Here is a 14,307-nt window from a genome sequence, read left to right on the forward strand (position 1 = left end):
CCCCTGGAAAATATCCCTGTGTAGGTACCATTAATGATCAGGGAATTTTGAGCCTACTGGGAAATGATTAGCCCAGAGCAGGAGGACTGGTTATTGATTAAACAGAGCTGCCAGTGGTTAGTGTTAGGGGACACAAATGTAGAACTATAGAAGTGAAGCAACATCCAGTAAATAGTGTGCAGTGAGGCTCTGTTAACTCACAGGTAGGTAAGCATGGCTCGGTACACAGAGGACTTGAGACAAACAGCATGTTTGTTTCTGGAGATTTAAAAATGACATTCCATTGTTGCAGGGAGACTGCAATTTATTATTCAGAGGCAAACAAGTTGGAGAGAATTTTTTGTTTAATCACACTAGTGATAGACACTAGAACAGGATATTATCTTCTTATACAGGAAGGCTGGAGGAGCTAGAGATACTTGTTTTTAAAATGTTAATATCTTTTATTGTTTGTTTTGATGAAATTCCACAATTCCTCAGCACAGGTCCCCTCCATGATGTGTGCCAAGTGGTTGCATATTCTACCAGAGTTGTAGGACTTTCTGCTTCCTAAGGCATTCATTCCATCTCTGGGCACTCGGACACTCCCTGGATATAACTTCTCAATCTTAACTTTATAAAATGTGATACATAGTGAAAACAGTTTCTGATGCCATCCTTTGTGGCTTGGCTGTAGAATCATTGCTATCACTGAATCACTGGTATCATTGGCAAGTTCTGCCAAAGTGGCCAAGTATATCTGTTTATTTAAGCATGGAGAAACTTTAAAGTTCATTTCTAAAGGAAGAAACCTTGGCATTACTAAGCGTGACTGACTGACAAAAGATCCTGTGGTCTGGGTGGAAGATGAGTACAGAAGACTTTCTGGTTCTGGTGTGGTTTTGAGGTTGTATATAAAGCTGAAATGACACTTCCTGTGTCAAGACTTCTTATAACAGCACTCAAGTCTTAGCAAGGATATCTTCACACAAAACAGAGACAATGTCTTCTCAAAATGAGAATTTGGTGCTATGTTTTTTTCATCTTGTCATCTCTGGCCAAGCCACCTTGGAAACCATGTATAAATACATAAAATACTAAATCTTTAAGAGAATTAAGTTACAGCTTAACCACAGTCTTTGATATCAAAGGTCAGAACTTAGTAGAACTCAAAGAAACTTTGAGAAGCAGTTGTGGGCTTCCTACATTCTGATCCAGTGGATGGAGACACAACACAGTTTCTACTTCAGAGATGACGTCTTCTTTATTGTCATTGGGTTGTTTTTACCCCCTTTACCATTTAAAGGTGTTTCTAAATAATGAAAAGACCAAAAGGGGAGGCGAGCAAGTGAATGAGACCTGAGTGGATTGCCAGACATGCTACCTGGAAAACTCCCAGCTCGATGGTACTTCTTTGGGTTTTGTTTCATTGTTTTCTTGCTTCCCCCAGCTTGTAACTTGTCTGTTTGTTCAAGGGCCAGTGCACTCTCTCAGAATGTGTGTCTGGGGTTCTTCCATCCGGTTTCATACAACTAGCTAACAACAAAAGTGGAGCCAGTTTGGGTGAGTCCTTTGTCATAAATGAAGGGGAAAGTCACCCAAACCTGCTTGAACTGGAAGTACACTTTCTGGCAAAAATGGGCTGAAAAGCAGTGATGTCATCAAACAGTGACGAGAAGACAGGAGAGAAGTAGCTTCTTGAGAACGGCTCTGAGTACATCTGGCACAAGGGGCATGGAGGAGAACTGGGGTTTAGGTCATTAGAGCTGTGGATCCAAGGCAATCAGTGGAGCTGGATTGGGCTGTTCTGAAGCTTGGCACTGGAGAGGGAAAGGCTAGTAGTAGTGTCAGAAAAGAGGGAACTAACCAAATAAACACCTCAGATGTGAGGTTCGTAATTTTATCACTTAAAGGATATATATATCTTCCTCTATCCCCACCCCACAAGCTTGCTTTCCTCTAAAAGATGAACCATGATTTCTCCAAAAGCTATTATCTCAAAGAACCAGAGTCCCAAGGTATCTGGCCTAGGGAAACAATCCAGATTTTAGCCCTTAGGGGCCATTTAATCCTGGGGGTGCGGGTGGGGGGGTGTTTAAAAAACCACTGAAGTGTTCTTCGGTTTGCAGTGAGTTCTGAACTATCATAGGGTCCTGCATATGGGAGTGCAAGACCTAATAAACTGAAATCTCCACTGTACCAGATGCTGGGGGAGAGGGCTGGCCAGATGTCAGTAGTTCTTCACCAAGCCTTACACCAAGGCGGTTAGCCAGAAGTAGAATGGCTTCTTTGGGGTTCACTTCCTTATTATTTCTCCTGCTCAGAAATAGTGAGAGAATGTTAGCTGAGGATCGTGGAGGAAGAGGAACAAGTGGTGGAGAGTCTTTTTATGACAGGATAATGTGCCTTAGACAATTGAGTGTTGTCTGCCTTCTGGTTCAGATTCTTGGATTAGTTTATAGAGTTTTTTCTTATTTGATCTAGAAGAACAAGAATGGGAGAAGATTATCCAAACCTAAAATCATGGCCCCAGGAATTCCTCATACCAAGCCTTAGGACATGGTAAACATCTCTCCTCCTTAAAATTGCTTTGCTGTTTGTGAGGCCAGGATGGAGCCTCTTGTCAATAGAGGTGCTTTCTTTTCTTGATGACCAATTAAAACTTCTGGTTCTGGGGAAAGCTTTCTTTCTGGGGGGTGAGGGGACGGACTGGATGTCCTACTGTATTGCTTAATGGCTTAATCCAAACCAAGTTGTGTGGGTCAATCCATACGATGCCTTATTTTACTCTAATCTTCAGCATTAGTCCTCAAAACACCGAGGAGCCTATCAGTCAGTAAGTGGCCAGATCCTGGGGGAAGCTTTTCCTGCATCTACATGGATGGATAGCCTTTTGATTAATTGAGCAGAAAAGGTGTGATAATGTGAAATATTCATAAATCACTGAGTCAGCTCCAGTCAATCTCTTGGAACTTCTGTTTTCTCTGGTACCAGATGTCTCTCTAGGCTCTGAAGAGGGAAAGGTTAGCAGCAGTGTCTGAAAAGAGGGCAACTAACCAAAACACCTAAGATATGAGGTTTATACTTTCACCATTTAGAGAAAGCTCACATCTCTAGAGAAAAACACCTCTCGCTAAAGCTCTCTGGAGTAATCCTCCAAAATGGTACTGGAAGGAGCACCTAGAATGTCTGAAAGCCTGGCTCCTTGAGCCATGGTCAAGCACACCCTGCGAGGATTTCCTATTCTTAATCACCCCTGGAATCTCTTCAGTGAGTCTTGAGGTCCTAGGCTGAAGCCCCAGATCAGCCCCCCACTCCCAATCAAGACTTGCAGAACTCATCCAAACACTGGACCTTAGTGTTGCAGACGCAGGTGTTCGTTCACGTTCCCCGCCTCCTCACCCTCCCCAACCCAGTCTCCGCACAGCGCTGCCTGCCTCCGGGCCTCTCTCACTGACTCGGCCACACGGCTGTGAGCCGCTTCCACAGCTGTCACCACGCGAAGTCAGCGGAGCGCCACAGCCGCAGGAAAAAAACAACGAGGGAAGTGGGCCGAAGACACAAACATCCTGTCTGTCCCCACTACCTCAAGTGGCTCCAGCTTGAGAACCTGAGTGGCACAGACCTACCCCATGGCTCACAAAAACTCATCTTCTCTGTGTCATTGCTCGTGAGTGAGCATTTTCTCTAAAGTCCAGGGACTTAAATGGTGCTATTCTTCGGCTTATGAAGTCAGTGACAGGGGATAGTGATGGGCAATGCCCCGCTGCTGAACCGGGATGAGTTGGCATGTGCAGAACAGGGTCGGGGCAGGAGTTCCACTCAGGGACCAGTGAACGCCAGCTTCCAGGGGGTTCTATCTCTTTCCCCAGACCAGTTTAAGAGAGGGGCTGGACCAGGGGCAAAGGGCTGCAGCTACCTGGCCGCATTCAGTCCTCATTGCCTGGTAAGGACTCAGCCATGTGCAGTTCTGTTCTTCCTTGCAGGGCTAGGGGCTTCTCGGGTCAGGCCTCACCGTGTATAGGATCTCTTCCAGCTAAAGATCTCCTCCAGACTGGAAGAGGGGGAGACCTCCCGCTTCGGCAGGGTTCCCCAGCGACGCCGGCCCGCCAGGAAGGAAGCTCGGCGCTTGCTCAGCCCTTTCATCCTCTCTTCCGTCCGGAAGAAGTCAGTCAAGGCCCGGAAGTACTCCAAGATGACGTCATGGCTCCAGGCTGGCAAGGGCTCCTGGCGCAGGAAGCCACAGTGGCCCCCGTGGCGGCTGAGCAGAAGGAAGAAGTAGGGGTTGCTGTGAAAGAGTTCAGTTGGCAGAAAGTGGCTTGGGGGCCCGCACACGGGGTCGTCGGCACTGCAGACGCACAGCACAGGTACCGCTGCCTCATCCACATCCCGGAGGGGGTCGTTGTGGTCCCAGTAGGTGTCCCAGCTGATGGGGAAGCTCTTGGTGTGGCAGAAGAGGGTTTCCTCAAACTCCCGCAGGGAGCGGCTCCTGAACAGTTTGCCGGTATCCACGGTGTCCTCCAAGGCCGTGGCGTACCTGGCAGCAAGAAGTTGAAGGAGGAAGGAAGGAAAGAGAAAATAAATTGACACCACATGTTACATAATGGTCACCCACAGGCCAGTGTCTGACCATGGAGGCTTTCTTTGGTCATATAGTGTGCTTAAAAACTTCCACATCGTTGCCATCATTTAAAACCAGGAGATTTGGGGATTCCCTGGCAGTCCGGTGCTTAAAACTGCCGTGGGCCTGGTTTGATCCCTAGTCAGGGAACTAAGGTACATGGCATGGCTTTTTACCACAAGCCACATGGCGTGGCCAAAAATAATAAAATCGGGATAATTCACATAAAATGCAGCTAGCTGGCTTCTCAAAAGAAATGAGATCTGATGACATGGGCTGGCATGGCAACAATCAGGGTATTTCTGCCCTCCTTCCTGTATTACAGTTTCTACCAGGATGGTCACTCACCGCATCACCTCCCCAGCCCTGGGGCAGCATTTGACTTTACAGCCGTGACCATTCTCCTCCTGACCTCAACTTCTGACCCCTGTAGGGAACTTGCTATAAATTGTCCCCTCCTGTACCCCTCTTAGAACCCACTGGCTCAGACTATCCAAAGCAGCAAGTGGCACCCCATCATTAACATTTTACTTTAAGTTGTATTAGTTTGCTTGCTTTTTAAAAAATATATCTATTTATTTTTAGCTGTGCTGGGTCTTTGTTGCTGCACAGCCTTTTCTCTAGTTGTGGCGAGCCTAGTTGCAGTGCACGAGGTTCTCGTTGTGTGGCTTCTCTTGTTGTGGAGCGTGGGCTCTCACTACATGGGATCAGCTGTTGCGGCTCCCGGGCTTTTAAGCACAGGCTCAGTAGCTGTGGTGTAACGGGCTTAGCTGTCCCACCGCATGTGGGATCTTCCGGGACCAGAGATCGAATCCATGTCTCCTGCATTGGCAGGCGGACTCTTTATCACTGAGCCACTAGGGAAGCCCAGTTTGGTTGTTTTTTAAAAGATAATATGCTGTCCAGATGATGACAAATGAATGTGACCTTGATCAGTACTTCTAGAGGGGGCTGAGTGACGGAGGAAGTAACTGGGAGTGTAATAATTAATTTATGGGGTGAGTTCCCAAATGGGAGCCCGAGAGCAACTGCTCTGGGAAAGAGGGATGTATTTGCTGTTTCCACCTCCCTGGGGAGAGCCAGGCACCCTGACCAGGAGGCCAGGATGGGCAGTTCAGTACTCAGTTTGGGTTAATTCAGCCTTAGCAAGCTGAATTTGGATAAGTGCCTCCTGCAAACATTCAAAGAGGCTTGCCCTAAGTGGCCAATCCCCAAATTCCATGGGCAGGGGAGTTCCTAAAGGCCCAGTTTTTCTCTTCACTTCCCTCACTGTATCCTCCAGCTGGTACCTGGGGTCAGCAGCACTGATGGTGGTCATTTGCAGAAGGAAACTGACAATTAGGCCATGTGAGAGCACCTTGCCCCTGGACTGTTCCAGTGGCTCTGGGTTGCCATGGTAGCACGTGGGCTGTTGTTGAGCTCAGGGAGGCAAAGTGGAGCAAGGAAAGAAACAGAAATCACAGTTGCCACCGTGTATTGGTGCCAGGCCCCGTCCTTTGGTTATCTTATTTCACGCCACCTTGTGAGGTGGTTATTATTAACTCCCTTTAACTGAAGAGGAAAGTGAGGCTCATAGGGATTAGCTAGACATGATGGCAACACTGTGGTGGGGCAGAAAGACGTGGCATGTGGGGTCAGACCCATCTGGGTTCAAATCCTGAATTCCCAGCAACTTAGCTAACCCCTTCATCTCCTAGGAAAGCAACAGTGTAAGCCGAGGCCTGGTTATTTGCTGTGGGACTGTCACCCAGGCCTTTTCAGTGGAAGAGTCTCCCTGTTACCCTGGTGGTAGATTCTTTTCTTTTTGGATATTTAAAGAAATATGTTTAAACATTCTTAAAATTTTTGCAATAAATATTGAGTACTAGGAATATGCAAAACACTTGTCAGGTCTAAGGAATTTCAATAAATCAAATAACCACCAAATTTCTGATTCCTGTCACCTTCAGGCTCAGAGACTATAAGGAAACAATCTGGACAATCAGTCACAATTGCTTCCAGAGCCCTCTTTGTCGATTTGATTAGGCGATGTGCAGCATCAGGTGCTCAGGTTGCTAGCGGTGCAGCTGAGGTGAGGCCAGGGTGTCCCCTGGGCTGGAGTCCCTGCTCCAGCTAATGATGCTGACTCAGTCGGTCCGTGGCTTTTAAATTTGCTTCTCTGATTCTGTCCAGACTAGAGGGTTTGGACTCTTCAGAAACTGTGTGGAGAACTCTGCCCAAATTGCTCTACACCTGTTTGATTCATTACCAGGCAGAGCTGTTTCCCAGCCCCAAACCCCTACCCACCGGGTCTGCGGCCCCCATTACCCACCTGCTGAGGGCGATCTTCTGGTGAAGCAGAAAGCCCCGCTCGTAGGGCCAGGGCAGGCCGGCCTCAAACCACTCGCGGCAGCGTAGCACGGGCGAGATGCAGGCAGCTCCGGTCACGTAGCTGGAGGAGCCACACTCGCCCAGGTAGGACAGCAGCAGCGCCGAGCCCGAGCCCTCGCTCACCGCGAATAGAGGGGCGGCAGGGTGTCGGAAGCGGATGTAAGTGATGGCCTCTTTGAGGTCGGACGGGTCCCCAAAGGGCTGCAGCCGGGGGCTGACCAGTGGGCAGCCGTGGTGGCCCCGCCGGTGGAAGATCACCGGGTAGTAGCCGCGCTCCAGGGCCAGCAGGCAGAGGCCGAGCACGTTGCGGGTGAGGCGCCCCCAGGCATTGGTGATCACCAGCAGTACCGCCGGGAGGCCCCCGGCATTGGTGGCCCGGCGGCCCCGGGCGCCAGGTCCCACCACCCAGTCCAGGGCCACCAGCCCGTCGTCTGCCAACTGCAGGTACTCCCGGGCCAGCTCTGACCCCGGCCCCACCGGCAGCACGAAGTGGCAGAGGGTCTGCAGGTGGGGCCCGGAGAGCCAGGGGAGCGGCCCCGGCTCTAGCGCGGCCGAGCGTCGCAGAGCGCGCAGCAGGCACTGGGCCAGCGCCGACGGCTTACAGATGAGCCTGCAGCCGCCGGGCAGCGGCTCCCGCCCGTCGCTTAACTGACCCGCGGGGCCTCCGCCGTCCACCTCCCCGTGATCTTCGCTCCGCGCCCCCGGCAGGGTCCTCGCTCCGACGGCGCGCCTGCTGGGGCGCCGCAGCCGCAGGGCGAGCAGGGCGAGCGCGGCCAGGAGCAGGGCGAGGGCGGCGCCCCACGGTGGCATGGCGAGGCTGGAGAGCCCCCGGCGGGCGGCCGCGGCGGGGACGCCCCTCGGCTTGCTCCCCGCTCTGCTCGCGGCTCCGCCCGGCCGCGGCGGCCGCCCAGGGCCCTCCCGCGGGGCAGGGAGAGGGTGCGCTCTGGATTGGCCGGGGCCCCGCAGAGGCAGCCAGTTCGCGCCTGGCTCCCCTCACCCGCCCCCCGACTCCCGCCCCCCGGCCCTTTGTACAGCGATTGCGACAGAAGCAGAGGGTGAAAGCAGCGGAGGCCACGGAGAGGCAGCGAGGACGCGCCGGCGAGGCGGAAGGGAGTGGGGAAGGCGAGCGGAGGAGCGGAGTGTGGGCGGCAGCGGAGTGGGGGGAGACTCGGAGGCCGAGGCCGGGGAGACGGGGGTGAGCCTCAGAATCCTCTGCCCCCACCCCTCCGCCCCGCGTGGTGTGTGGGGTGTGTGGCTCCCGGGGAGCCCCTGCGTCACTGCGCCCTCAGGGGCCGCTGCCGAGAAGCAGCAAAAGGGAGAAGCTAATGAACCGCAGCTCCCGGCGCGGACCCCGGGCTCCCGCGGGGCGACGCGGTGCGGCGCGCCTGCAGCGGGAACCATCACCCGCACCTCGGTTGCCCGGACAGGCGGTCCTCTCCGATCTCGGTGTCCGTCTCCGCCCCGCCGGCACCCTCAACTGCGCAATAACTCCTGCCGGGAGGGGGTCCGGCTCAGGGCCAGCGAGGGCCAGGGCAGGCGTCGCGCCCCGACCGCGGGCTTGCAGCTGGAGCCCAGAGGGCCAGGGACTGCGCGTTTCCCTTGCCTGCATTAGCGCCCTGCCGACGCCCCCGCGAGCATGGGGCTGCCCTGGATCCTGTCTGCAGGGAGAGGGAACTCTCAACACCGCTCCCCAGGAAGGACTTCCCCAAAAGAAACAGCCCCTGAGCCAGAGGGAAAGATGCATTCGGGTGCCCTTGGAGGGGGTGCCTGTCACCCCGCGAGCGGGTCGTGGCGGGGGATGGATTGAGTCCCTTCATCAGCTCAATCTCTGGGGCTCGGGGGGGGGGTAAGAAATACCCCTTGCAAGTCACGGGGGGTGGGGGCGGTGGATGTAGGAGACGCTCTTGCTCGATTTCAAAGTTTTAGGCTGGACATTACAGCTCTCACCCTCCACCCACTTTCCCGTCTTCCCTCAAAATCCCGAGCTGGGCCAAGGAGATGGGCGACCGGGATAGGGCGGCACAGCGGGCGCCCCGCTGCGGGGAATGTCTGGCCCGAGCACCCTGCTGGGGCGAGGCCTGTGACTCCACCTCACGAGGTGGCCAAAGTCTCCTCGGGCACCGGCGGGCCGCCGCTGGGCTTATCACGAAAGCGGAGGCGGACGTGGACAACAAAGCAGCCCCCAGCCCGGCTGCAGCTTCCCGGGTCTTCCGGGCCTGGGGAGCGTGGAGGCCCGAGACCCTTTGAGACTCCTCCGATTCGGGAGCTATTTGCGAGGGAAGCAGTGGGGACCCTCTCCTTTCCGCAGTTTGTATTTCAGGATTCTGCCTCTCTTCCAGTGATGAGTCTGAAGCGGGTTTACCAAAGGAGTGGACGCGTCTCCTCTCCTGGGCCACCTAGTTCATAGGAGTTCCATTTTCCGCCCTCCTTCCCTCTCCACGATCCCACCCAGGAGCTGCAGCTGCGCTCTGCGGGCCGCGGAGACCCGCTGGGACCAGTGCCGGGGGAGGGAGGTGGTCCCGCCAGACTCGCAGCGCTGTGCGCTGAGGACCCGCTTCCAGATGACTTTTCCGGCTGGGGCTGGCGGACTCTTGCGCACGCGGCCGGGGCTGTGGGCGGGCCCAGGGGCGGGGCGGGGCGGGGACCCGGCAAGAGCAGCCCCGAGTCCCGGGGGTGGGGCGAGGCCGGGGGCGGGGCGAGGCCGGGGGCGCGCGAGCCCGGGAGTCAAGGCGCGCGGTCTGGGGTCGGGGCGGACCGGCGGGCGCGAGCCCGGGGTCTACGTGGGCACGCGGGCGGCGTGGGTGCGCGGGGGCAGGCCCTGGCGGCCAGCGTTCCCTTGTTGGCTGGGCTGCCGGCCGGCCTGGGGCGGGCCGGGATGGCGCCTCCTCCTCCGCCGCCCCAGCTGTTGCTCCTGGCCTCCCTGGCGGGGCTCCTGGGTCCCCGTGAGGTAAGGCGACCCGCTGCCGAGAAGCCTTCGGCCCGGGGTCTCCAAGTGCTTTGCCAGAAGGAAGGGCGTGCCGAGAGGGGGACTCGGGATTCTCCCCTGGAGTGCTGGGCCTGGGAGGGAGAGGGCAGAGCCCTCTCCGAGGCCAGACGATCCAGTTCTTCTGCGCCTTGGACCCACAGGTGGTGGCTGAACCGGCGGCGGAGGAGGCGGGAGCCCGTTGTCCCGAGGGCCTGTGGCCTCTGCCCTCACAGGTGGGAGCCTGGAGGGCGGTGGGAGAGAGAAACGTGAAGGGGTAGCGCAGTCCCGCCCTGGCCTCGCGGTGCCCTCCGCAGCCATCCTCTGAGCACCTTGTTCCTCCTGCCCTCGTCACCAGCGTCACCACCCAACGTGACAGCACGGGCCTGCTGTCCTGTCCCACCCCCATCCCCCGCAGCGGAGTCTCCCGGGGCCTCTCAGTTCTCTTGTCTCCCTGGTACAGGTGTCACCAAGAGTGACCTACACACGGATGCGGCCACGGCAGGTGAGTACAAGCAGGAGGCATCCTCGGGGTCTGCGCTGGAAACAGCCAACTCCTTGCAGGCTTTCTCCACCTCTTCTGCTCACTGGCTCCATTCTTTACCGCTCCCCACTCCAGGAGGAGACAGTGCTCTTAGGCCGAGGACAGTGAGCTTAGGCCTCTGTCTTATGCAGCGAGGTGTCAGGAATGCTGTTGAGTAGCTAACTGTGTGGGCAGGAGGCTGCAAAGGGGGGTTGAGAGTCCTAGGAGAAAACAACCAGTGCTCTAGCTCTGCTGTGTGACTTGGGAAGTCTGCTGACTTCTCTGGGCCCTGCTTTTCTGTGAGAGAGGTTCTTAGTGGTTATTATGGGCTTCCCAGGTGGCACTGGTGGTAAAGAATCCACCTGTCAATGCAGGATACGCAAGAGATGTGGGTTCAATCCCTGAGTCAGGAAGATCCCCTGGAGTAGGAAATGGTAACCCTCTCCATTATTCTTCCCTGGAAAATTCCATGGACAGAGGAGCCTGGCAGGCTACAGTCCAGGGGGTCACAACTGAGCACACACACTCCCCATAAGGAGTAAACAGATTGTGTGGAATAGCACTTAGGAAAATAGGAAGCTGTAAGGAGTGTGTGTGTGCGTAATGGGCTTCCCAGGTGACTCAGTGGTAAAAAATCCTCCTGCAATGCAGGAGACGTGGGTTTGATCCCTGGGCTGGGAAGATCCCCTGGAGAAGGAAATGGCAACCTACTCCAGTATTCTTGCGTGGGAAATCCCACGGACAGAGGAGCCTGGTGGGCTATCGTCCACGGGTCAAAAAGAGTCAGACACGACTTAGCAACTAACCAACAGCACGGAGTGTGTGTACCTCAGGTTACCGACCAAACCTTGGGCTCACCTTGTGTGGCTGCGTGTTTCACTGCCAGTGGTTGGATAGCTTCTCTGTCCTTTTGGTTTTCCTTTTGAAATACCTATTTTTGATCCTTGTAATATCTCCAGGCCAGAAGAGCTCATGCCACCTATCTATTTCCTTTCCCCAAACAGCCCTTTTCATTGCAAACTGTTCAGAAACCAGTGGCTCCTCATTTCCCACCTTATCGTGGCCCCACCCCCCTGTCTGGTTTTTCTGGCTCTACCTGGTTCAGTAAGCCTCAAGCCTCGTCCAACCTCTCCACAGCTTTGGTTCCCCTTCAGTCGTGTTGGTCTGCTCACCACCCATGAGTGTGAGACTGCTTCCCGTCTATACCTGGCCTGACCTGACTTGAAGGGGGGCGGCTCCCTGCACTCCTGCCATCCATGCCCACCCTTCTTCAAGGCCCAGGGCAGGAGTCAGCTCTCCCTTGAGACCTTGCCTGAGCACATTAACCCTTATTTATTCATCACCTTCTCCAAATTTGTGTAATGCTTGTAATCATCTCTTAAAATTTAACAGCTAATCACTTTGAGCTTTATTAATTTGCTCGTTTATTTGCATTAGTCCTGTTTCTCTGAGTTTTCCTTTGTATTCCCTGCAAGCGGAGTCCAGGAATTCTCTTTTGGCATCTCCTACAGCCTTCGGCACAAATGCCGAGCATCAGGTCAGCTCAATCAAAGAATGATTAATAATTGAAGTGTTTCCATCCTGAGGTTGTGCACCTGCTGCCTGAGTGCCCTGTATTCGGATGCTTTGGGGAGACTGAATATATATAGATGGGTCAATACGTGGAAGACTCGGTCTCTCTGCGGGGGTGGTTACAGCCTAGATGGGGGACCTGTAGAGCCAGGTGCAGAGGAACATAGCTGAAGAGGGTGGTCTGAGCCTGGCAGGGTTAACCACGCATGTTGTGGAAGCTATGACATCTGAGGGGTGGCACTGCTCAGAGAGGAGGGATGAAGGAATGCTCAGAGGCAAGAGGGCATGCACGCCAGTATCCAGGGCTCTTTATCCTTTCCTGAGCCCAGAAGGAGGGAGGGTCATCTGGTCATCCTGGGAGTCCCTTGAAGTTGGCTCCCCAGGATGGGAGAATTTGGGACTCTCAGGAGGGACCTGGGCCCGGCTTGACGTCTCCATGCCTTTCCTGCAGGCTGAGGATGTCAGCTTCCTTTACCACCCCTGTGCCCACCCCTGGCTGAAGCTCCAGCTTGCCCTCCTCGCCCACACTTGTGTGGCCCAGCCCTTACTGGCCTCTGACTCCAGCCTCACCCAGGATCGGGTAAGTGCTTGCTGAAAGGTGGTTGTCTGGTACCGGCGGAGGCTGCAGCGCCGTGGGCAGGGCAAGGTGAATTCAGGGCCTCCGCTTGCTTGCTCCCCAGCTTTGACTTAGCTCTAACAGTTCCCTCCTCCTTTCGTAGCCCCTTGTACTGGCAGCATGGGGGTTAGCGCTGGAGATGGCGTGGGTGGAGCCGGCCCGGGCTGCCCACTGGCTGAAGAGGAGGCAGCGGCGGAAGCAGAGGAGAGAGAAAGCTGGGTTCCGTTCTGACACTGTTCCTGGGCCCCCTTCCTTGGTGCCCACGCTGGGCAGAGGGAGGCTGTGCCATCGGCGAGGGTGTGTGCAGGTGAGGGGTGCTGGCTAGGTGTGGCAGTCATGGGGTTGCTGGCTCAGGGTGGTGGTGCCATTGGGTTATCTGGGCAGGGAGGAGGTGACCGCTGTCTCTTCTGCTCTTAGGCCCCGGCTTTGGCCTTTACTCTGAGGAGCTGGCGGCCACCCGGCGTGGAGGTGGAATCTAGCAGACCTGGGCAGCTCTTTGCTAGTGGTGCCAGGAGACGTGGGCTGCGGGCCGCCTTAGGTCTCCAGCCCACCCCCTCAGCCCCGAGGTTCCCCTCTGTTTCCCCAGGGAGCTTGGAGGCCAAGCAGCCCATGTTGGGACCTCAGGGTGAAGGCGATAATGCCCGGTCTGTGCCCACTAGCCCACTGCTGCCTGGGGGACCAGGAAGCAATGTCAGCTCCAGGCTGGAGGCTCAGCCGCCCAAAGGGCAGAACAGCCCTGGGGGCTGTGCCTGTCCGGGTCAGGCTTCCCCAGCCCCTCGGGCAGCAGCGCCACCAAGGGCCGCCCACGGCCCCACCCCTCGCACGGAGGAGGCCGCCTGGGCGGCCATGGCCCTGACTTTCCTGTTGGTGCTGCTCACGCTGGCCACGCTCTGCACTCGGCTGCACCGAAACTTCAGACGCGGGGAGAGCATCTACTGGGAGCCCACGGTGGACAGCCGGGACACCGTGGCTGGTGAGACGCGGCCCTCCTCACCCACAGCCCCACCCCCGGGGGCTTCCCGGCCCTTGACCGCTCCCTCTTCTGCCCATAGCTGTGCTGAAGCGGAGGCTGCTGATGCCCCCTCGCCGGGTCAAGCGCTCCCGCCGGAGACCCCTCCTCCCGCCCACGCCAGACAGCGGCCCGGACGGGGACAGCTCCGAGTGACCTGCACCAGCCCTGCCGCTGTGGCAGGTCCAGCTCCTCCCCGCGCTGGAGGCCGCGACCTCTGCCACGTGGCCCGCGCGCGGGGCCGCCCCCTGGCGGCCGGAGGGAGCAGTCACGCCCAAGCGCGGCAGATGGGCTGGTCCTTAGTGTGTGGCTTGCTGGGAGGAACGGGGTCGGGGAGGAGGAGGAGAAAGGAGCAGTTTCAGCCTCCGTTGCAAAAACTCCGTTTTTATTAAATTATTTTAGTAGAGGCTGGGGTTGAACTTGTGCATCTGCCACACAGACAGACTCACTCCCACCGGGGACACTGTCCTAGGTCACTTAGGTCGTGTTTGAGGTAGGGAGGGGGTTATAGGATCGTCAGGCACCCTCTGCTTGCCGCCTCTTGCCAACCTGGCCTCAGATCCTGGGTTTTAGTAACGTGGTAGACCCTTCCCACCACCATGGGCGAGCGGCCGGCAGGACGCTGGTGGTAGTTACTGGAACGTTGTTGTTTGCA

The 14,307-nt window shown here is 56.1% G+C and overlaps 2 protein-coding genes across 4 annotated transcripts; one reads left to right on the forward strand and one right to left on the reverse strand.

Moving 5' to 3' along the window:
• Nucleotides 1-283: 283 nt before the first annotated feature.
• Nucleotides 284-7,911, reverse strand: ABHD15 (abhydrolase domain containing 15). The gene is made up of 2 exons (XM_043903286.1): nt 6,912-7,911; nt 284-4,516 (listed from the first exon to the last, which is right to left on the reverse strand). Exons 1-2 carry the CDS (start codon nt 7,778-7,780, stop codon nt 3,991-3,993), a joined length of 1,395 nt encoding a protein of 464 aa, XP_043759221.1. The 5' UTR covers nt 7,781-7,911; the 3' UTR covers nt 284-3,990.
• Nucleotides 7,912-8,013: 102 nt separating this feature from the next.
• Nucleotides 8,014-14,058, forward strand: TP53I13 (tumor protein p53 inducible protein 13). 3 transcript variants are annotated; one of them, XM_043903278.1, is made up of 7 exons: nt 8,014-8,165; nt 10,097-10,168; nt 10,396-10,437; nt 12,479-12,607; nt 12,747-12,950; nt 13,061-13,616; nt 13,696-14,058. In XM_043903278.1, the coding sequence occupies exons 3-7, from the start codon at nt 10,423-10,425 to the stop codon at nt 13,806-13,808; spliced, it is 1,017 nt and encodes a 338-aa protein (XP_043759213.1). In that variant the 5' UTR covers nt 8,014-8,165; nt 10,097-10,168; nt 10,396-10,422; the 3' UTR covers nt 13,809-14,058. The 3 variants fall into 3 exon arrangements, with proteins under 3 accessions (XP_043759213.1, XP_043759214.1, XP_043759215.1); XM_043903280.1 differs by lacking the exon at nt 8,014-8,165 and adding an exon at nt 9,695-9,917; XM_043903279.1 differs by lacking the exon at nt 10,097-10,168 and having other exon boundaries at nt 8,031-8,165.
• The last annotated feature ends 249 nt before the right edge of the window (nt 14,059-14,307 follow it).

This window comes from Cervus elaphus, chromosome 5, assembly GCF_910594005.1.
Source record: "Cervus elaphus chromosome 5, mCerEla1.1, whole genome shotgun sequence".
NCBI lineage: Eukaryota > Metazoa > Chordata > Mammalia > Artiodactyla > Cervidae > Cervus > Cervus elaphus.